Source organism: Plecotus auritus (assembly GCF_963455305.1).
Source record: "Plecotus auritus genome assembly, chromosome: 5".
NCBI lineage: Eukaryota > Metazoa > Chordata > Mammalia > Chiroptera > Vespertilionidae > Plecotus > Plecotus auritus.
The window spans coordinates 178,371,331-178,392,987 of NC_137776.1; the positions used below are offsets into that span (position 1 = coordinate 178,371,331).

Consider the following 21,657-nt stretch of genomic DNA (forward strand, 5'->3'; position numbering starts at 1 on the left):
ACAGATGCTAAAGTGCTTTATTAATTGGCTGGCTTCACAAAGATTTCCTGGAATGACAAAAATTAATTATAGTAGTAAAAGGATACCAACTATTTCACAAAATGGTAAATTCCAACATCATTTATGACCACAGTCATAAGAGACACTGGAACACTTGTCCTTATTAAGTGGACATTGCATATCAAGGACTGATCACCACAATCCTTTAGATATTCAAATTACTTACACAAAGCCGAAACATGGTATCACAGACCTTTACAAAAAAAGGACAATTTCTTTCCACACTTTTTAAAACCTGCTTCAGATTACAGTTCACAAATATAAGAGTCCTGACTTTTCAACCTTTCCAGTTGCAGTTTTAAAAAAAAAAGAACACTTTCTAAAAGTTAAGGTCAAGTGTTACAGCAAGAAAATGATTCCTATTGAAAAGTACATAGATATTACTTAATAATACTCATGATAGATTGTAAACTGGATTGATCACATTTTACTCAAGTGGTATCAAATGAACATATCAGCATTACAAGTATTAAATGTTTTTCTATTACTATAGAGGATATAAACCAAAACATTAATTAATATGGCAGTTATGTTCTTAGGCACAGTTTAGTGATTTTTTTCTTAAATAAATAGTACTGAATTTCAGTTGAAGTTTTAAATTCAATAACCAAAGGGTCAAGAACTCTTGACTAGAAAAAAAAAAAAAAGAGTAAGTTTAAGCTAACAATGTAAGCTGTTTAAAATTTCTAACACTTTTAACCTATCTGGGTTTTATTTAAGATTACTTTATTTAAAAATACAAGGAATCTGAAAAAAGATCAATACAATTATCTTAATGTACAAAATCATAAGCTGTAGCAGTTTTTAACTCAAATTTAAAAACACAACAAGGAGGGCAGCCCTTTAGACCAATTTATTTTATATCCACTTAAAATATCCAACAAAGGACAATGAAGTTTACAGCTGGGACAAGTATACATAACTCGAGGCATTTGCAGTCCATCGTGCCCACTGGATAACAACTTTGCTGCTGAAATTTCTTAAAACTTACCAAACTAAAATAAAAGGCTGAATGATACAAAAGGAGTATTTCAGTGTAGTCTGTTCTGTCAATTGGCTTTTTTAAAAAGGAAACACATCTTGTTTCCCTCAGACCAGTAAATAAGCAAGAGCTACATGCAGCAGTATGAGTATTAAGACATTTCTCAAGTCTTCTCAGATGAGTCCAAGATGGGGATGGGATGGGGGAGAAAACTGATAGAAAAACATTGTTATAGACACCATAACAAACAATAAATTTAGATAATTTAAAATAAAAAAAGGCAAGAGGCAGCATTTCAGCAGCAAAGTGCTCAATAAAAAGTATATTATAGAGGGTAATACACGGAAGTTGGGGTAAGAAGAGGGCAGAAAATGTGACCGGTCAGCAGGATGGGCACAGGCCTCAAAGAAAATACGGCGTCGTCGTTCTGGGAGGAATAACACGTTCTGAATCTGGAACTGCCCGGAATAACTTTGGTTCTCTTGTATTTACATCTTTGAAGACCATTATTGAAGCAATATTTCCACAACGATAGCAGTAATTAGGTGCAGACCATACTGTTACCAACTTCTCATCAAACATAAACTTATAGCCTTCGTGCACTAGTTGGTGTGCTCTGCAGATGAGTTTTAAGTTGTTGATATGAACAAACTGCAATTTAGAAAGGATTGGTTAAGTATCCAGCATATTCTTTTTAAAAATGCCAACCTATATATATAATAGAATAAACATTTAAATAAAGTATAAATCCTGTTACTAAATACGGTTCTCATGACTGTAAAACTAACTCTACAGTTACCCCCAATAATTTCAATGAGTTATAGGCTATAGAGTCACTTTGGCCTGAGATTATTAAAGAGCTTAGAAATCATCAGTCACATAACTAGAAGTTTCTGGAAGAAAAGCATCCTACAAGTACTCTCAGATATGAAACAAAGTTCTTATGGTTTAACAATAAACATATTGTTACCATATCTATAATTTACTGTTTAGTATGGTTCTTGCAAAAATTCTGAGATTTACTACCCATTTTCAGTGTAATGAAACAGAGATTCAGACAGGATAAATAACTTGAACCTAGCTCTCTGATTCCACATTCAATTACTTCCCAATATAGCTCGTGTGTGTGTGTGTGTGTGTGTGTGTGTGTGTGTGTGTGTGTGTGTGTGTGTAAATAGCTGAACCTCAAAAAATTGCCTATTCACAATATACACATATATCAAGTCATTATGTTGTACACCTAAAACTAATACAATGTTAAATGTCGATTGTATCTCAACTAAAAACATAAATATGAAAAAAAATATTTTTTAAGTTGCCTTTCTTGCCCTTGCTTAATCTCATTACTTAATTGCAGTATTTGGAAGAAAAGGAACATTTATTTTATATATGTTACCAAGTAGATGCTGAAGGAGGTGCTTTCATTATTCATCTCATTTAATTATTAAGGAAATATATACTATATAATAAACTAGATGAGAAATTTTATATCCATAACCACCATAGTTTGAGTAAACTAGACTATATAAGTTTGTTATCTACAGCCACCATAGTTCTTTGTATAGTTCATTAGCAACCAACAAACCACTTTTCCGAAAATGTTGACTTTACCTCATTTGTGACCTTTGCGCCAAAAAGCCAACCTGCTCCTCGGGGACTGATAGCCCAAGTATCTACATCTTCAGGATCTGACCAAACCAGGTCACAAAATGCTCCTTTATGAGGAATTTCCTGATTCCGTTCAATGGTTCGAATCTGATCCAGTGTTTTGATATCAGGAGATAAACCACCATGAACACACAAAATCTGCTCATCTATTAACTAACAAAAAGGATAACAAAGAGTTGAACATATAATAATAAATTCAGTTATATCCAAATTCACCAATGAGTCATAATAATATCAATATAACTAAGATGGTAATTAGATAAAAATATGCAAAGTATTATTGGCAAGAAATACGTTGTGGCTTTAGAAAGATTCATATAAACTTACAGCTGCTACTGTGAGCATGTCAAAGACTTTGGTACAGTATCTCCAGGCATTAGCATTTCCATATTTGGTTTGGCACTCATCTATAAAAGAAACAGGAGAGTTCTCAGTAATGAAATTCTGAATCTGCCAATAAAAATAAAGAATATAGCCCTGGCCAGGTAGCTCAGTTGGTTAGAGCATCCTCCCAACATGCCAAGATTGGGGGTTTGATCCCGTCAGGACACATACAAGAATTAACCATTCACTGCATGAATAAGTGGAACAACAAATCAATGTTTTTCTCTCTCTCTCCCTTCCTCCCTCTCTCTAAATTAATAATAAAAAAAATAGCCCAGCCAGTGTGACTTGGTGGTTGAGCATTGACCTACGAACCAGAAGGTCACTGTTCGATTCCTAGTCAGGGCAAATGACTGTGTTGCGGGCTCGATCCCTGGTGGGGGGCATGCAGGAAGCAGCAGATCAATGATTCTCATCATTGATGTTTCTATGTCTCTCTCCCTTTCCCTTCCTCTCTGAAATAAATACAAATATTTTTTTAAAAATAATAAAAAAATAAAAATGTTAATGAAGAATACATCAAATACTAGGACAATAGGAATTCAGCTTAAACTAGTAAGAGAGTCCAGATAATGATAGAAAATAATTCAAAATATAAAAATCTTAAACTAAAGGGTTATAGATTTATTTTTAAATCTCTCAATATCTACCTTGTGCTCAAGGAAAAATTCTTATTAATAAGCTCAACAATTCTCTGTCTACATTCTTCAAAGAACTTCTTAACCATGTTTATTAAAACTTTCAACCATAGCCAAAACCGGTTTGGCTCAGTGGATAGAGCGTCAGCCTGCGGACTGGGGGGTCCCGGGTTCGATTCCGGTCAAGGGCATGTAACTTGGTTGCGGGCACATCCCCAGTGGGAGGTGTGCAGGAGGCAGCTGGTCGATGTTTCTCTCTCATCGATGTTTCTGACTATCTATCACTCTTCCTTCCTCTCTGTAAAAAATCAATAAAAATATATTTAAAAAAAAAAAAAACTTTCAACCATATAAAAATTTTATAAAAGCAGCTATTTTGCTTTTAAATAATTTTTAAATGTTTTTTTTTAATTGATTTTAGAAAGAGAGGAAGGGAGGGGGAGAAAGAGAAATAGTGATGTGAGAGAGAAATATCGATGGGCTGCCTCCTGCACATCCCCTGGGCATGTGTCCTGACTAGGAATCAAAACACAGACCTTTTGGTGCACGGACCTATTCTCAACAAACGGAGCCACACGGTCCAACGCAGCAGCTATTTTGTTTTTAATGGATGAGTTCTATTTGTTTTTGTTGTTTTTTTTCTGAGTTCTATTTCTAATCCCTGATGACCTGAGATTCTCTGGAACAAGAACACATTTTTAATATATGTGTAAAAGGATATTTATATATCCTTGGGATATCATATATATATGTATACAAAAGGATATTCATTCAGCTATGTGTATATCAGCAACTTAAAAATAACTCCAGCCAAAGCCGGTTTGGCTCAGTGGATAGAGCGTCGGCCTGCGGACTGAGGGGTCCCGGGTTCGATTCCGGTCAAGGGCACGTAGCTTGGTTGCGGGCACATCCCCAGTGGGAGGTGTGCAGGAGGCAGCTGATCTATGTTTCTCTCTCATCGATGTTTCTGACTCTCTGTCCCTCTCCCTTCCTCTCTGTGGAAAATCAATAAAATATATTTTAAAAAATAAAATAAAATAACTCCAATATCCAATGTGAAAGGGACTGGTTAAATCAATTACAGGATATCCTTATAGTATAATATAAGCAGCTATAAAAAATAACATTAATGAAGTAAAAAGGCAGGTCACAATATTAAATGACCCCATTTTAGTGTGATCCCATTTTAGTGTGGTGTGTATGCACACACATATATTATACAACACAAACACACACAAATATGTAGATATATAGAATAAATTCTCAAACTTGAATGTGCAGAACATACACCTCTGACAACTTCAAGGGTCCCGTCCCAAAAGTTCTGCATGGGGGCCCAGCCATCTGCATTTCTAACAAGCACCCCAGATGATTCCAGTAAGGTAAACTAAGGACAGTGCTTTGAGGCACTGATCTAGAAAGATGTACACCAAAAATTTAAGAATGGTTCTCTCTCCATGGTAAGATTTCCCATTGATTGGGGGAAGAGAGAAAGTTAAAGGGTGAGAAAGTGGAAAAAGATTATCTGTATTTTCTAAATTTACTATTAAGCACATGTATGACTTGTGTGTTTTCTCCCCAAAGAGGAATGTAAAATAATGTTCAGAATCAGAGAAACAGAAGGTCTTACCATAAAATCCATAAACCTGTGTTATCTGTCTACTCTCATGATTTCCGCGCAAAAGTGTAATACGATCAGGCCATTTAGCCTTTAGTGCAAGAAGGTAAGTGAAGGTCTCCAAACTATAGTAACCTCTGTCTACAAAATCGCCCTGTAAAGTAAAAGATTACAGTTACAAACAATAAAATGGCAACAATATATTTTAAAAATTATACCAAAGTGCACAGAAATCAGAGATACAGCCCAAAATAACAAAAATGAAGAGTTACACATTGAATTATTTGGAAATTGAGTTTTAACAAAAAATTCCAATGGAAGTAAATAGGCTGTTTTTACTAGTGTTTGTGTTAGTCCATGATTCAGGAGGCCTACAGATACCTGCAGTACAATTCTTCAATGATTTTTCCCTGCAAAACCACCATTTTTCAATTCTCTATTACCCACAGTAACATGTTTCAAAAAGGTAATGTGTAAATAAAAAATTTTAAATAAATTTCAAAAATGTTTTAACTGAATCAGAAGAGCTACCAACTTGAATAAAATAGTTTTGTTTTCTTTTGTAAAAGCAAACACCATAATCATAACAGTGTTCCATGTTCAGCTTTGTATTTAACAATGGCATGTGATGACATGCTATTTACACTTCCCATTAATGTTTTACTTGGGCCAATATTAGACCAATAAGAAAACAGCTAAAAGAATAATAGGAAAGTGACCTAGAAACTTACAGAAGGAAGACACAGAAAAAGTAAAACAGTAACATTACATTCTGAAAGTAAGCAAATATGCATCTTCATAGCAAATGTGTCTGTGTGCATATTCCTTAATTCATAGATTAATAACATAAAAATGAATACTCAAAAAAGTTTGGTAAAGTAACAATAAATTAAAGATTTATGCTTTAAACCAGCGGTTCTAGGATTAATTTTCTTCCCAACCATTACTGAGGGCTACAACCCATTCTTATGTATTCAGCAGTTTACTAAAGCAATTATTCTCAACTAGAGGACCCAGAAAAATGTAGAAAGGTATAGAATCACCTTTTTAGATATTTAAAGTGATTATCACATGGTAATAAAATTATAATGTAATTTACATGGAATAAGATCTTTTCCTTTTTAAATAAGTACTTGATGTCACTGGTTTTTACATACCATAAATATGTAGTTTGTGTCAGGAACCTGACCTCCAGTTCTGAATAGTTCACAAAGGTCATAAAACTATAAAAGAAAGGCAGTATTTGTTGATTACAAATTCCTATAAAGAAGTAAAATAATAAAACTGAGAGCAAAATGTGTAAAGCAGCAGTTAATTATGAGGACTTCAAATATTGACAATAAAAAGAAAAAAGTATAAGCAAAGTTGCCAAGCACACAGCTTCCAAGCCTTAAAAAAAAAATAAACACATTAAAATAAAGCTCAGTTACCATTAAAGTCATTCATATATCATTAATGTTATAGGCCTCCCTCTTAAGTTTCTTTCATGTATCTATCTCCCCACCTAATACTTGAGAATTTGAAATCATTTATCAGTTACATAACTTGTCAATAAGCTCACCTAACCATCCCATCACATATTTAACATCTATTTCAATGAGATAAAGTAAACAAGTGGCTAAAAATTTATTTCAAAGAATAAACTTACACGATACAGAACAGGTCAACCTACCTTTCTACAGTATACTGTTGATGTGTACCCTCAGCCCCCACAAATGTAGAGTGTCCTCTCAATAATTAGTAAAAAGGCCCTAACCGGTTTGGCTCAGTGGATAGAGCATCGGCCTGCGGACTAAAAGGTCCCAGGTTCGATTCCAGTAAAGGGCATGTACCTTGGTTGCAGGCACATCCCCAGTGGGGGGTGTGCAGGAGGCAGCTGATCAATGTTTCTCTCTCATGGATGTTTCTAACTATCTCTCTCCCTCTCTGTAAAAAATCAATAAAATATGTTAAAAAAAATTAGTAAAAAGGAACTGCATATTTCACCTAATTCTATTTGACTAAATATTGGTAAATGACAAACTACACATGTGGAAACTTCAGTCTACTAGATAACCCTAATCTAATTCTTAAAGAAACTTCAGTTTTTCTGTAATAAACTATACCTACCACAACTAATAATTTCCAACAATTTTTTAGACTTGAAAATAAAATCACTAATAAGTATCAAATTTCTAATGGTTAAAACTGTACAAGACTCTTAGTAACAGTGAACAAAACTGACATTTAAATGTTAACTACTGAAATAAAGCATTCCCGCCCCCTCGCCCCTTAACTGTTTAAGTCTTAAGCAGCGAATTTTAACCTTAAGGAGGCAGCCAATCAATGATTCTCCCTCACCACTGATGTTTCTCTCTCTCTCTCTCTCTCTCCCTCCCCCCCCCACTTTCTTTCTGAAATCAATAAAAATATATTTTTTATTTTGTTTTGTTTTTCCGTGAGATATATTTAGTTTCTGGTTTTGTCACTTTTTATTTTATTTTTTATTTTTTTAATTAAATCTTTATTGTTCAGATTATTACAATTGTTCCTCTTTTTTCCCCCCGTAGCTCTCTTCCACCCGGTTCCCAACCCACCCTCTGCCCTTACACGCCCCCCCACTGTCCTCATCCATAGATGTATGATTTTTGTCCAGTCTCTTCCCGCATCCCCCACACCCCTGGAGAATTGTCAGTCCACTCCCTTTCTATGCCCCTAATTCTATTATATTCACCAGATTATTCTGTTCATCAGATTTTTTATTCACTTGATTTTTAGATTCACTTGTTGATAGATATGTATTTGTTGTTCATAATTTTTATCTTTACCTTTTTCTTCTTCTTCCTCTTCTTAAAGAATACCTTTCAGCATTTCATATAATACTGGTTGGTGGTGATGAACTCCTTTAGCTTTTTCTTATCTGTGAAGCTCTTTATCCGACCTTCAATTTTGAATGACAGCTTTGCTGGGTAGAGTAATCTTGGTTGTAGGTTCTTGCTATTCATCACTTTAAATATTTCTTGCCACTCCCGTCTGGCCTGCATAGTTTCTGTTGAGAAATCAGTTGACAATCCTATGGGTGCTCCCTTGTAGGTAACTAACTGTTTTTCTCTTGCTGCTTTTAATATTCTCTCTTTGTCTTTTGCTCTTGGCATTTTAATTATGATGTGTATTGGTGTGGTCCTCTTTGGATTCCTTTTGCTTGGGGTTCTGTGTGCTTCCTGGACTTGTAAGTCTATTTCTTTCACCAGGTGGGGGAAGTTTTCTGTCATTACTTCTTCAAATAGGTTTTCAGTATCTTGCTCTCTCTCTTTCTCTGGCACCCCCATAATGCGGATGTTGGTACGCTTGAAGTTGTCCCAGAGGCTTCTTACACTATCTTCATATTTTTGGATTCTTTTTTCTTTTTGCCTTTCTAGTTGGGTGTTCTTTGCTTCTTTGTATTTCAAATCTTTGACTTGATTCTTGCGATCCTCTAGTCTGCTGTTGGATCTCTGTATATTATTTTTTATTTCAGTCAGTGTATGCTTAATTTCTAGTTGGTCCTTTTTCATATCCTCGAGGGTCTCTCTAAATTTATCAGCCTTTTCTAGAAAATTCTTGAAAAACCTTATAATCATGGTTTTGAACTCTATATCCAGTCGTTTGCTTTCCTCCATTTCTTTCATTTGTGACCTGTTTCTCTGTCTCTGCATTTTGGCTGCTTCCCTGAATTGATAAGAGTGGCTTTGTATGCTGGATGTCCTATAGGGCCCAATGGCTCAGCCTCCCCAGTTATCTGAGGTGGACACTCTTGGTGCAACCCTTTGTGGGCTGTGCGCACAGTCTTGTTGTAGTCAAGCCTTGATTGTTGTTGGTATCACTGGGAGGAATTGACCTCCAGGCCAACTGGCTATGAGGATCAGTTGTGTCTACACTGGGAGAACCTCTGTGCTAGAGACACCTTATGAGGCAAGACTTGCTTCAGTGGGGCTTTAGTGCTCACTGAGTCTGCCCCCTGAGTGTGTCCCTCAGATGCAGTTTGTTAGGTAAGTTTAGATTTCAAAGGACCAGGCCATTCATATGCAAAAGCCTCTGCACACAGCTTGGATGGGGTGGAGTCTCAGGGTGGAGCAAACAGCAATGGCTTTCCGCAGCCCTGCCCTAAGAGGCCCCTGGGTCTCAGTGTGCCTCGGTAAGCTCTGCAAGCACCTCTAAGAGAAAGCCGCCCTCGCATTCCACCCTCTGCCAGACAGTCCAGTTTCTCCCCGTATGAGTCTGGATCCCCAGAGTCTCGCCTGGAACTGGAGTTCAGAGCAGTCGGGAGCTTGTGTCTCCTTGCAAATTGAAAAAGCCAGCTGCGTACTCAGTTGCCAGCCCTCTCCGCGTGCGCCTCCGTACCTCTGCACTTTACTTCCACACCTCCTCTGAGTCTCAGTGTGCTTTTCTCTTTCCTTCTAGTTGTAGAATTTCCACTTAGCCAGCCTTCCTGTGGTTCTGGATGATGTCCGTTTTGTCTTTTAGTTGTAGTTTTGAAGTGGTTGTACAAGGCAGCAAGTTCAGGTGTTTACCTATGCCGCCATCTTGGTTTCACTATATATATATATATATATATTTAAAAAAGAACTTAGGAGCTAGCTGAAGTGATATATATATATATATGTATGTATGTATTAGAGGCCTGGTGCACGAAATTCGTGCACGGGGAGGGGAGGGGGTGTCCCTCAGTCCAGCCTGCACCCTCTCCAACCTGGGACCCCTCGAGGGATGTCCTACTTGGATTGGGCCTAAACGGGCAGTCGGACATCCCTCTCACAATCTAGGACTGCTGGCTCCCAACTACTCACCTGCCTGCCTTCCTGATTGCCCCTAACCACTTCTGCCTGTCAGGCTGATCACCCCCTAAACACTCCCCTGCCAGCCTGATTGATGCCTAACTGCTCCCCTGCCAGCCTGATTGCCCCTAACTGCCCTCCCCTGCAGGCCTGGGTTCCCCCCAATTGCCCTTCCCTGCAGGCCCACTCGCCCCCAACTTCCCTCCTCTGCTGGCCTGGTCACCCCTAACTGCCCTCCCCTGCAGGCTTGATCGCCCCCACCTGCCCTCCCTTGCAGGCCTGGACCCTCCCAACTGCCCTCCCCTGCTTGCCATCTTGTGGCAGCCATCTTGTGTCCACATGGGGGCAACCATCTTGTGTGTTGGAGTGACAGTCAATTTGCATATTACTTTTATTAGACAGGATATATATACTTCTTTTTAAATTATTTCAGAGAGAAAGGGAGAGATAGAAACATCAATGATGAGAGAAAATCATTGATCAGTTGCCTCCTACATGCCCCCTACTGGGGATCGAGCCTGCAACCCGGGCATGTGCCCTTGACCGGAACTGAACCTGGGACCCTTCAGTCCACAGGTCAACACACTATCCAGTGAGCCAAACGGGCTCGGGCTAGGGCTGATGTGGCTTTTTAAACAGGCAGTGCATAGCTCAGTCAGGATTTAAAACAAGCTCTGTCTGATACTGAAGTCTACCATCTCCAGACTAGATTACACTGCTTCTCAGCAGTACAGTTGTCATTCGTATTTGCAGATTCCCAGACTCTTACTGCAGACTCATCCCCATTCAACCAGCAGTATATCAAAAATATCTGGGACCAGGGGCAGGTGAACAGGGAATGTTATGTTTGTTGACATGTACCATGTATTAGGCCTACAATGATTGTAGGCCTGAACATGTGCAGACTTTTTTTTCTTGTCATTATTCCTTAAACAACTATTTACATAGCATTTACACTGTATTAGGTATTATAAGTAATCTAGATTTAAAGTATATGTGGGAATGTGCATAAGTTATATGCAAATACTATGCCATTTCTGTATAAGGGACTTGAGCATCCCAGGATTTGGGTATGTGTGGGAGGTCCTGGAGCCCATCTCCTGAAGATACCGAGGGACAGCTGTTACATGCTTGCCAGCATGTTTGTTTATACTTATAACCCAATCCTGCAATTCCAGAACTGGCCCACGGGAAAGACAACTATACAAGTCCCAAAGGACATATCTTACATTTAGTTTACTCAATCAACAGACTGTTAGAAGCTCTACAAGTCCCATGTTTTTGATTAGCAATTGTTTTAAAGGGTCAAGTACAAATGAAACAATGTTCACAGTTTGGTGGTAGTCTTAAATTAATATGGACTACTGGGCATCCAAATGAATTTCAAATCTCTGCTCTGTCCCTTAACAGCTGTGAGAGTTTGGGCTAATTCAATCTTTTAGTCTCAGTTTCCTTCTCTACAAAATGATCCAATCGTATAGAACTCTTGAGAAAATTTTACATGGAATATGCTAAAAAGCACTTTATTAAGCTCAAAACACAAGATAAATGTTAGCAAATACTGTACATTTGTTTTAAGTAATACAGAAGTACAATTTTATGATTTCAATTAATTTTCACAATCTGAAGTTGTCTCTAAGTTCCTGACCTTTGATCATGACTGTAATTCACATATTGAAAAGTTCTTGGTAACCCCTCAATTTAATTTTTTAAATATATTTTATTGATATTTTACAGAAAGGAAGGGAGAGGGATAGAGAGTTAGAAACATCGATGAGAGAGAAACATCCATCAGTTGCCTCCTGCACACCTCCTACTGGGGATGTGCCCGCAACCAAGGTACGTGCCCTTGACCAGAATCGAACCTGGGACCCTTCAGTCCGCAGGCCGACGTTCTATCCACTGAGCCAAACTGGTTTTGACTCAATTTAATTTTTTAATATATTTTTATTGATTTCAGAGAGAACGAGATAGAAATATCAATGAGAGACAATCATTGATCCGCTGCCTCCTGTACACCCCACACTGAAGATTCAAGCCCGCAACCTGGGCATGTGTCCTGACCAGGAATCAAACTGTGACCTCCTGGTTCATAAATCGACCACTGAGCCATGTCAGCTGGGCAACCCCTCAACTTTTTTTTTTTTTTAATCAATTCATATCAGTACACTAAGTTTCTTTATTTTTTATTTTTTTTGTTAATCCTCGTCCAAGGATATTTTTCCACTGATTTTTAGAGAGAGTGGAAAGGAGGGGGAGAGACAGAAAGAGAAACATCGATGTGAGAGAGATACATTGATTGGCTGCCTCCCGCACACACCCCAGACTGGGCCAGGTATGTGCCCTTGACCAGAATTGAACCCGGGACCCTTCTTCAGTCTGTGAGCCAACGCTCTATCCACTGAGCCAAACTGGCTAGGGCAACTTTAATGTTATAATCAGAGGAAAACGTTGCTTGGTTTATTCCAGCTTTTATGAATGTATTAAGAAACTGCTTAGCCCTAGCCAGTCTTGCTCAGTGGATAGAGCGTAAGCCTGAGGACTGAAAGGTCCCGGGTTCAATTCCTGTCAAGGACACATGCTGCATGAGGCAGCCCATCAATGATTCTCTCTCATCGTTGATATTTCTATCTTTCTCTCCTTCTCCCTTCCTCTCTGAAATCAATAAAAATATACTTTTTTTTAAAAGAAACTGCTTATATTCCTATCCTTTATGTTATGTAAAATATAAATGTTTATTATAGTTTTGGAGAGAAGTTACATGGAAATATTAAGAAATTCACTCCAAGCCCTAACCGGTTTGGCTCAGTGGATAGAGCGCCGGCCTGCAGACTCAAGGGTCCCAGGTTCGATTCCAATCAAGGGCATCTACCTTGGTTGCAGGCACATTCCCAGTGGGGGGTGTGTAGGAAGCAGCTGATTGATGTTTCTCTCCCATCGATGTTTCTAACTCTCTCTCCCTCTCCTTCCTCTCTGTAAAAAATCAATAAAATATATATATTTTTTTAAAAGAAATTCACTCCTAAAATCTACTCACAGATCACGTGTGACATAATGGGGTATCTATTTACAAGCTGAGAACATGCAGATGTCAGATTTATTATAATCTCAACCTTCAGAGAACAGATTGAAAAGCCAAAAAGAAGAGCCCTCTAAGTAGTCAAAGTAAGATTTTACTCATTCAGCAGCTAGCCCCTAACCACAATCTATTTACCCACATTTCTGCTCCTTTAAGTAGTCATATGTAAGACAGGAAATTGTCAGAAGACAGTAAGTCCTGTTAGCATTCATAAATACTATATTGTTCACAGTGTATATCTGTCTTGTAGTCCCAATTCCATTGTATGCATACAGCAAGATATGAGTATTCAGTTCACCTTTCATTTCCCTATTTAAAAAAAACTATAAACACACAGCTTTCCAACTAGACTAAACACTGACATTAAGAATCTAAAGATGACATGTGCCCTTCCTGCCTTGAAACTCTTAAAAACAAACAAATAAAAACCCAGCAGAGGAAAAAATAAATTCTAGCAGTGACTTGCTGTGAAATCACACGCCAACAATTTTCTTTCTGAACCTTTGCTATTCTCATTCCCACCAAGGAAATTTGCATCTCCTATTAACCATAATAACTATGAGCAGTCCACATTTGTGTTTTATATCTTCCCTTTTCCACAGAACAATAGTACTGCATTCTATTTACTTTGCAAGCATAATTTCAACAAACTCCATGAATAATTTGACCACTGCTTTTATTCACTTAGTTAACAGTCATACAGATTGAAGTAACCTAGCCAACTACCAGCTGTTGTTTTTTATTTGTTTTTGTTTGTTTGTTTTTTGCAGCACAAATGGAACTACACATGTACTATGGACAGTACAAAGCTAAAAATCTGCTTATGAAATTTTACCTGTCCGTGTATGTCTCCACACACTGTTACTGGTGTTGATACTGGCTGAACATTTGACTCTTCCAAGAGGAGGTCACAAACATAGTCACATAGCCGCTGTAAGGAGAAAAGATAAAATGCAACCTTTTACTACAATATTAAAACTAAGGATCACATGACAAAAAGACAAGTACTAATACTTAAATTGTTTGATAGGAAAGGAAACTGTCTTTGATGATTCTGGGATTGTTTACAGTAGTTAGCTCCCACAGTTTACAATCTGCTACTTGCATTTTTTTTTAACTCTAACTCATTTCCAAAGAACAAATACTCCATGTTTGGCCTGTGTTGTTTTCAATAGTCTTTCATTACCACCTTCTTTCTCATCTTGCCAGAATAAAGAGCACTACTCTTTTCAGGTTAGCTTCAGAGAGTAGCAATTAATATTTAAAACAATTATTTCTGCTACTGTACAATTTCAAAAATAAAACAATATAGTGATATTTTAAAGTACCTATTTCAAGATCTTACCCACTTTTTAAAAAAATATATTTTTATTGATTTTAGAGAGGAAGGGAGACGGACAGCGAGATAGAAATATCAATGATGAGGGAGAATCATTGATTGGCTCCCTCCTGCATGCCCCCTACTGAGGATCAAGCCCACAACCTGGGCATGTGTCCTTGACTGGAATCGAACTCAGGGCCCTTCAATCCACAGGCGGACGCTCTATCCAATGAGCCAAACCAGGTAGGGCTTACCCACCTTCCTTAGGTATAAATATTTGGAATATTTTTTCAGGTACACTCACCAAACCTCCTCAAAGAGAATCCCACCAGAAGTATTTGTAGAGCCCTAGCCGGTTTGGCTCAGTGGATAGAGCATCGGCCTGAGGACTAAAGGGTCCCAGGTTCGATTCCAGTCAAGGGCACATGTCCAGGTTGTGGGCTCGATCCCCAGTGTGGGGCGTGCCGGAGGCAGCCGATCCATGATTCTCTCTCATCATGGATGTTTCCATCTCTCTCTCCCTCTCCCTTCCTCTCTGAAATCAATAAAAATACATATTTTTTAAAAAGTATTTGTAGAAGTGCTTTGCTGTCATTTGTACAAGAGTCGACAGAATTTTCCGTTTGTTGCCATGAGACCTGCATGTTGTCAGGCACTTGTCCTATCCACACTCCCTTTCAAATTTCACATCATTTAAAAAGAGTCCTAACTTCCATCAATGGAGGTGAGAGCCCATACCATGAATACAATTTAAATGTTTCCCCCAACTACAGTGGTCGGCAAACTGTGGCTCTGTTGACTAATGAGTTTGCCGACCACTGCCCCAACACATCCTCTGACACAAGCTGCCAAAGAAGCTATTCTCCCACTCTTCTTTCCAGAATGCATCTCTGGGAAAGAAAAGTTCTCTGTTTCCTGCAATGTTGATCTTTCTATTTGCTTACTCTTGGGTACTGTTGGTTACTTGTAAATTTGAGGGCCCCACTGTTTATACCCCTTTAAAGATCAATTATTAAAATGCTACCCAAATAAACCTATTATAAATTCCACCCTGAATTAAGTCAGATTGTCCTCTAAAGAGGCCTGTCCTCACCCTGCATTATACCACCCTCCTTTCCCAAATTGCACTTTACAGTCATGCCATCAACCTGTAGTATGGGACACTGTAGAACAGTCCTCTACAGAGCCTGTCACTGTGCAGACTATAAATGAGGTACATAAGATGCTGTGATTAAACAGTTGCCTTCAAGGAGGACCTAGGGAAAGAATGTCTCTATCAAGGATAAATGTGATTCCCTAAGATGCTTGTTTTTACCATCTTATAGACTCTGAATTTTTTAATTGACCAGTTCCTACCTTTCGTTCACTCCCAGAAAACTCAGGGCCTAATCTCAAAGAAGTAACCTGATCATCACAGCTTTTATATTCTTACTTCTCGCTTCATCTTGATTTCCTATCTTTATTTTCTCTTTGTCTCATTTTTCTTACTTATTCTGAATATTTATCTTGCTATACTGAATGCATTTTTGTTAACCACGAGGGAATCTCATGGTTACCATATTTGAATGTGCCAGAATTTGCACCAACATATGACTGGCTCTCCTAGCCCATGAGGCCTCCAGAACTGAAGGAGACTGACCCATACTCCCAGTACTGATCTGAAAGTAACAGCAGACTGTAAAGAACATCACTGTGAAACCCTGCCAATCTCAAAGGCCTGGAGAATGTAAATTACTCAGGCAGCATCTTTAACCTGAAGTCAGGAACACTAACTTGAGTAAAGTAAAAGCTGCCTCCTATAACTGCCACGTCTACAGTCCCAACTGAGGATTTAGAGTTAAGTCCCTAAGCCAAACCCATTACCTCTCATCTCTCCAGTTCAGCAGTAGCTTACAAATTCATATCAAGCAAACACAAAAAAAAAGAAGTCTGAAATCTCAGTACAAACTCTACATATGTCAGCCAACTATACCAGTACATACAGTGGCCCCACAGAATCCAGCCTTGCCATGGGAGAAGCTCCTCCAAAGCCCCTCACATCTTTGTTTTGCTGCTTGGTTTGTAGGAAGTTTGGTTACACTTTTTGCTCCAAAACAGGCACTAAGGCAAATTTATCCCAAATTTAGGGTAAACTACACCCACCTCTCCGCATGGTGCCCAATTAATTCCTAATCCTTGAACAAGTAGGGGTTCATGACCCCATTCTTAGGAGACCCTATTTCCCTTGTCTACCTTTTCCTCAAGATACTTGTTCATGGTTCCATTCTATTTTCTGCTCCTGTCTCCCTGTTACCTCTAGTCCCTCAGATACACTGGGCTTTAAATTCTCCACCATAGCATTACTACTGATAATTCTTTATTGTGGAGGGCTTCTGTCCAGTGAATTATAGGATATTTAGCAACATCTCTGGCTTCTACACCCACTAGATACCCACAGTTATATCTCCCCACCCCCACTCCGCAAGCTGTGACAAATAAAAATGTCTCCAGACATTGCCAAACATCCTCATGAGTGCAAATCATCCCCAGTTGAGAACTACTGGTAATAGACCTTTCTCCTGAGTTTAATACTACTAGAACAGTGCCTGGAGCACATATGGCAATCAATAAATATTTGTTAACTAACCAACCTGTGTATCCAAGTCTTCTGAACATCTCTACCTCAATGTCTTGGCCTAGCAGCCAAAATCACATCAAATCCAGTATGCTCAAACCAAACTCCCTTGCATTCCTTCATCTAGTTGTAGTATTAACTAAGTTATCCATGCCAGAAACCAAGAGATTACACTGAACTCTTCCCTCTCCCTCATCACCTAGACTTATTCTATCAACAGGTCCTATTATACTTCAAGTTCTCATGTCACTTGGTCTATTGTTTCTATGAGATTCCTATCCCATTCCAAGTCATGGTTCACAATGTTGCCATAATATTTCTAAAACCAACTGTCACTTCCTTAAAAATCTCTCAAGGGCACTCCTCTGTTTATGGCAGTGTTTTCCATAATCCATTCAAGTACCATCATCAAGATTTTGTCATACTCCTACTACATACAACAGTGTATTCCTATAATAGTTTTCTTTGAATCTACTTTTTTTTTTAGTTAGCCACATTTTAAACAATATCAAAAAGTCACAGAATGGCCCTATCTGGCTTGGCTCAGTGGATAGAGTGTTGGCCTGCGGACTGAAGGGTCCCAGGTTCAATTTCGGCCAAGGGCACATACCCGTGTTGCGCCTGGGTTGCGGGCTCAATCCTCCCCAGTAGGGGGCGTGCGGAAGGCAGCCAATCAATGATTCTCTCTCATTGTTTCTATCTCTCTATCCCTCTCCCTTCCTCTCTGAAATCAATTAAAAAAATAAAATAGAATAAAAAAAGACTTAAAAAAAAAAGTCACAGAATGTTTTCCCCTAAAATATAAAAACATTTCAAAGTGTTTATCTACGTACCACCTAAAAGATGGAAATCCAAATTTATCAGCCTAGTTTGCCATGATTTTGTCCTCTGCATGTCCTCCCAGCACTACTTCCAGGCATATCAACTGCCTCAGATTCCCCGAATCAACTATGTTCTTTCTTTCAGATTACGCTATGCCATGGCACATGGTATTTATCCTGCTTGCATGTTCTTTCCTTCCTGTTTTGTCTACCTGAACAAACTCTGCTCATCCTCTCATTTCTCCTTGATGGCGTCAGAATTAGATGCTGCTTCTATGTTTCCTAATATCATGGTTATTAGACAGTCCTCTACTTAGCACCTGTCACACCATGTGATGATCATGTGTTTACCTTTCATATCTCCCTTACTACACTGAGAGCCCCTCAAAGGCAGAGACAAGTATGGGATTCTACCTCTAGTACCCACATGGAACAGTACTTGACACAGGAAGCATTTAAAGAAATGCTTGTTGTTAAACAGTATACACTTTGACTCAACAAGCATTAACTGATTGTTTATCACATACAAGGCAATGTTCTAATACTGTAGAGAATATAATAAACAAGATATGGCCCTGGCCCTCAATAAGCTTGTATTCTAATGGTGGAGATGGACACATTTGCTATCAGACAAGACAGAATACTGTAAGTGGTAAAATGGAGTAAAAGTGCTATAGGGAAAAGGTTAATATAGAAAAGAAAGAATGGGGATTTTAAAAAAATACGTTTTTATTGATTTTTAGAGAGAAATGAAGAGAGGGATAGAGATAGAAACCCTGATGACAGAGAAATATCATCTATCAGCTGCCCCCTACTTGGGATTGAGCCTGCAACCTGGGCATGTGCCCTGAACCAGAACTAAAGCAGTGATTTCTTGGTTCCTGGGTCGAAGCTCAACCACTGAGCCATGCTGGCCAGGCAAGAATGGGAATTTTTTTTTAAATATATTTTATTGATTTTGTACAGAGAGGAAGGGAGAGGGATAGAGAGCTAGAAACATCGATGAGAGAGAAACATCGATCAGCTGCCTCCTGCACACCTCCCACTGGGGATGTGCCCGCAACCAATGTACATGCCCTTGACCGGAATCGAACCCGGGACCCTTCAGTCCGCAGGCCGACGCTCTATCTACTGAGCCAAACCGGTTTCGGCAAGAATGGGAATTTTTATTAGCAATTAAATTCAGGCATGTCCTCTGCTGAGTAACTCAGGTAAAAATCACTTAAACCTCATCAATTCCTGGCTTTGGTACCTACTCTGCCTATCACAAGGATTGTGTAAATGACAGAATGGACATGAAGGTGCTCAGAAGACTATAATATAAGTAGCTATGTAAATTTTAATCATTACTAATAATTCTGACTATGGAATCCAGGAACCCTGTATGGAGAAAGTGGCATCTGAGCTAAAGCTCACAAGAGGCATGGAGGGTATTGCATAGAGCAGTGGTTGGCAAACTGCGGCTCGGGAGCCGCGGTTTGCCGCTCTGTTGACTAATGAGTTTGCCGATCACTGACCTAGACTCTCAATTCCAATAATTACAGGCTGCTGCTGTTCCTTGTGGTTAAGCCCCTATCCCAGTGGTCGGCAAACTCATTACTCAACAGAGCAGCAAACCACAGCTCGCGAGCCGCAGTTTGCCGACCACAGGCATAAAGGAAGCGTAAGTGTTAGTTACGGACATGAACCTGGAGCCAGACTTGCCTAGGTTTGAATCCCAGCTCATCCATTTACTTACTAGCTGCATGACTTTGGAAAGTTAATCTGTCTGTGCTTCAGTTACCTGTTTGTAAAACAAGGCAAATATTAGTACCCAACCCACAAAGTATTAAATAATTTAATAAATGTGTTATAAACATATTAAATAGGTGACAAAAACAGACCGAAAAAAAGCAAAGAAGCAAGTAAGTACAGAGCATGTTGTCAGAAGACAGCAGTCCAATGTACTTAGAATGGAAGATTTTTTTAAAAAGGTGATGAAGTGGAAGACATATCTAGAAAAGCAAGCTATTTGTCATCCTAAAAAAGCTATTAACTGTATCAGAAAGAGCTATGCACGCTTTCCAACCTAATTCATGGCTTAGTCGAACATCCTCAGACAAATCATAAACACTACAAAGCTGAGTACCCCCTCAGTAAAATGAGAAGGGTATAGAATTAGATGAACTCTGATTCTCTCTCAGCTCTGCAATTCTAGGAAGTGGGCTGGGGAGTTATTAGAGGTGTGCACTGTCCCATTAGATACCTGCAGCCACATGTAGCTATTGAGCACCTGAAATGAGACTGGTCTTAATTGGAACATGTCATAAATGTAAAATATACACCATATTTCATAGACTTAGTACAAAAAAAAAGGGAAATATTACATTAGTAATTTTATATTAATTACATGTTGAAATTAGGTTAAACAGTACCAAAATTAATTTCACCTGTTTCTTTTTCACTTTTTAAAAAATGTATTTTGCGCCCTAGCCAGTTTGGTCAGTGGATAGAGCGTCAGCCTGCAGACAGGTTCAATTCCAGTCAAGGGCACATGCCTGGATTGTGGGCTGATCCCCAGTAGGGGGAGTGCAGGAGGCAGCCGATCAATGATTCTCTCTCATCATTGATGTTGCTCTCTCTCCCTCTCCCTTCCTCTCTGCAGTCAATAAAAATATTTTTTAAAAAAATGTATTTTGCGGCTCATATTTCTAAGCTTTTTATTTCTACTGGACAGCACTGTTACAGACTATTTTCAGAATACACAAGAGACTGTGATTCTGTGGCCAAAATGACCAACAAAATGTAAGGCATTATCAAAAACAGTCTTAAAAACACTCTTCTGGTCCCTTATAAAGTCATGGTGTGTACCAAAGTTCTGTACTATGTTCAGTTTTCCTTGTATTACCTGAAGAAAGATACAATGCAAAACCAAACAACTCAAGTAAACAGAATGATCAATAAGACAGGCAATAAGGTTAGAGACAAGTATGTATGGAAAGATAAAGACTACAATATATGATGACAATCTATAAAATCAGACAAAGGCTGAATGAGAATTTTATGAAATGCTGTTCAACAAATATCGGGAAAAAAGAAAGGGAAATTCTTTGAAGCTTTATGGAGGCATTTCAGACAGAGGTACAACTTTGCAGAGCAAGTAGCCTTATACAAAAAACTCAGGGATGGCTCAGATTAAACAAAAAAGTGAATTCTACAAAGATTATACTATTAATCCATAAAAGTGGTGACTGTGGAATTACACAATTCTTTGTATTGCATCTCTGAGATAGACACTAGTATTCTCCCAACCCTTACCATGGTAACTGTCTTAAGTTCTTCAGTAAGAAAACTGAACACCAACTCAACATGCAATTTCTTTGCTTACATGTCCCTTCTAAGAACCATCTAAGAGATCTGACAATCTTCAAGTTATAAAACCCATCACCCGCCTAAGTACTTAAGTTTAAATATTCAATAAACCTGATTTTTATCATTCAGTCTTCCATAGCCAGATATGGAATCTGTATCTTCTATGAGCAGCTCTGAAATCTTTATTGTAGATGAGAGTCACATGACCTCTTTTTAAAGAAAGGTTATACTTTGTCTACTCACTTTTATATTTCATCCTTATTCCTTCAAAACAGTTATATTAATTTGATTCAGTACTAGTGATTTGACCACTTCCAATTTAGGTATA

At 38.5% G+C, this 21,657-nt stretch overlaps 1 protein-coding gene across 1 annotated transcript in view; it reads right to left on the minus strand.

Moving 5' to 3' along the window:
- Positions 1-21,657, minus strand: part of PPP6C (protein phosphatase 6 catalytic subunit) — a 24,029-nt gene continuing 2,372 nt past the window's right edge. The window contains exons 2-7 of the mRNA XM_080669678.1: positions 14,058-14,153; positions 6,508-6,573; positions 5,363-5,504; positions 3,038-3,117; positions 2,654-2,863; positions 1-1,693 (exon numbers count right to left, since the gene is read on the minus strand). Of these exons, the coding sequence (XP_080525804.1) occupies positions 1,445-1,693; positions 2,654-2,863; positions 3,038-3,117; positions 5,363-5,504; positions 6,508-6,573; positions 14,058-14,153 (843 nt within the window). The 3' untranslated portion in view covers positions 1-1,444. The remainder of the gene's footprint in view (positions 1,694-2,653; positions 2,864-3,037; positions 3,118-5,362; positions 5,505-6,507; positions 6,574-14,057; positions 14,154-21,657) is intronic.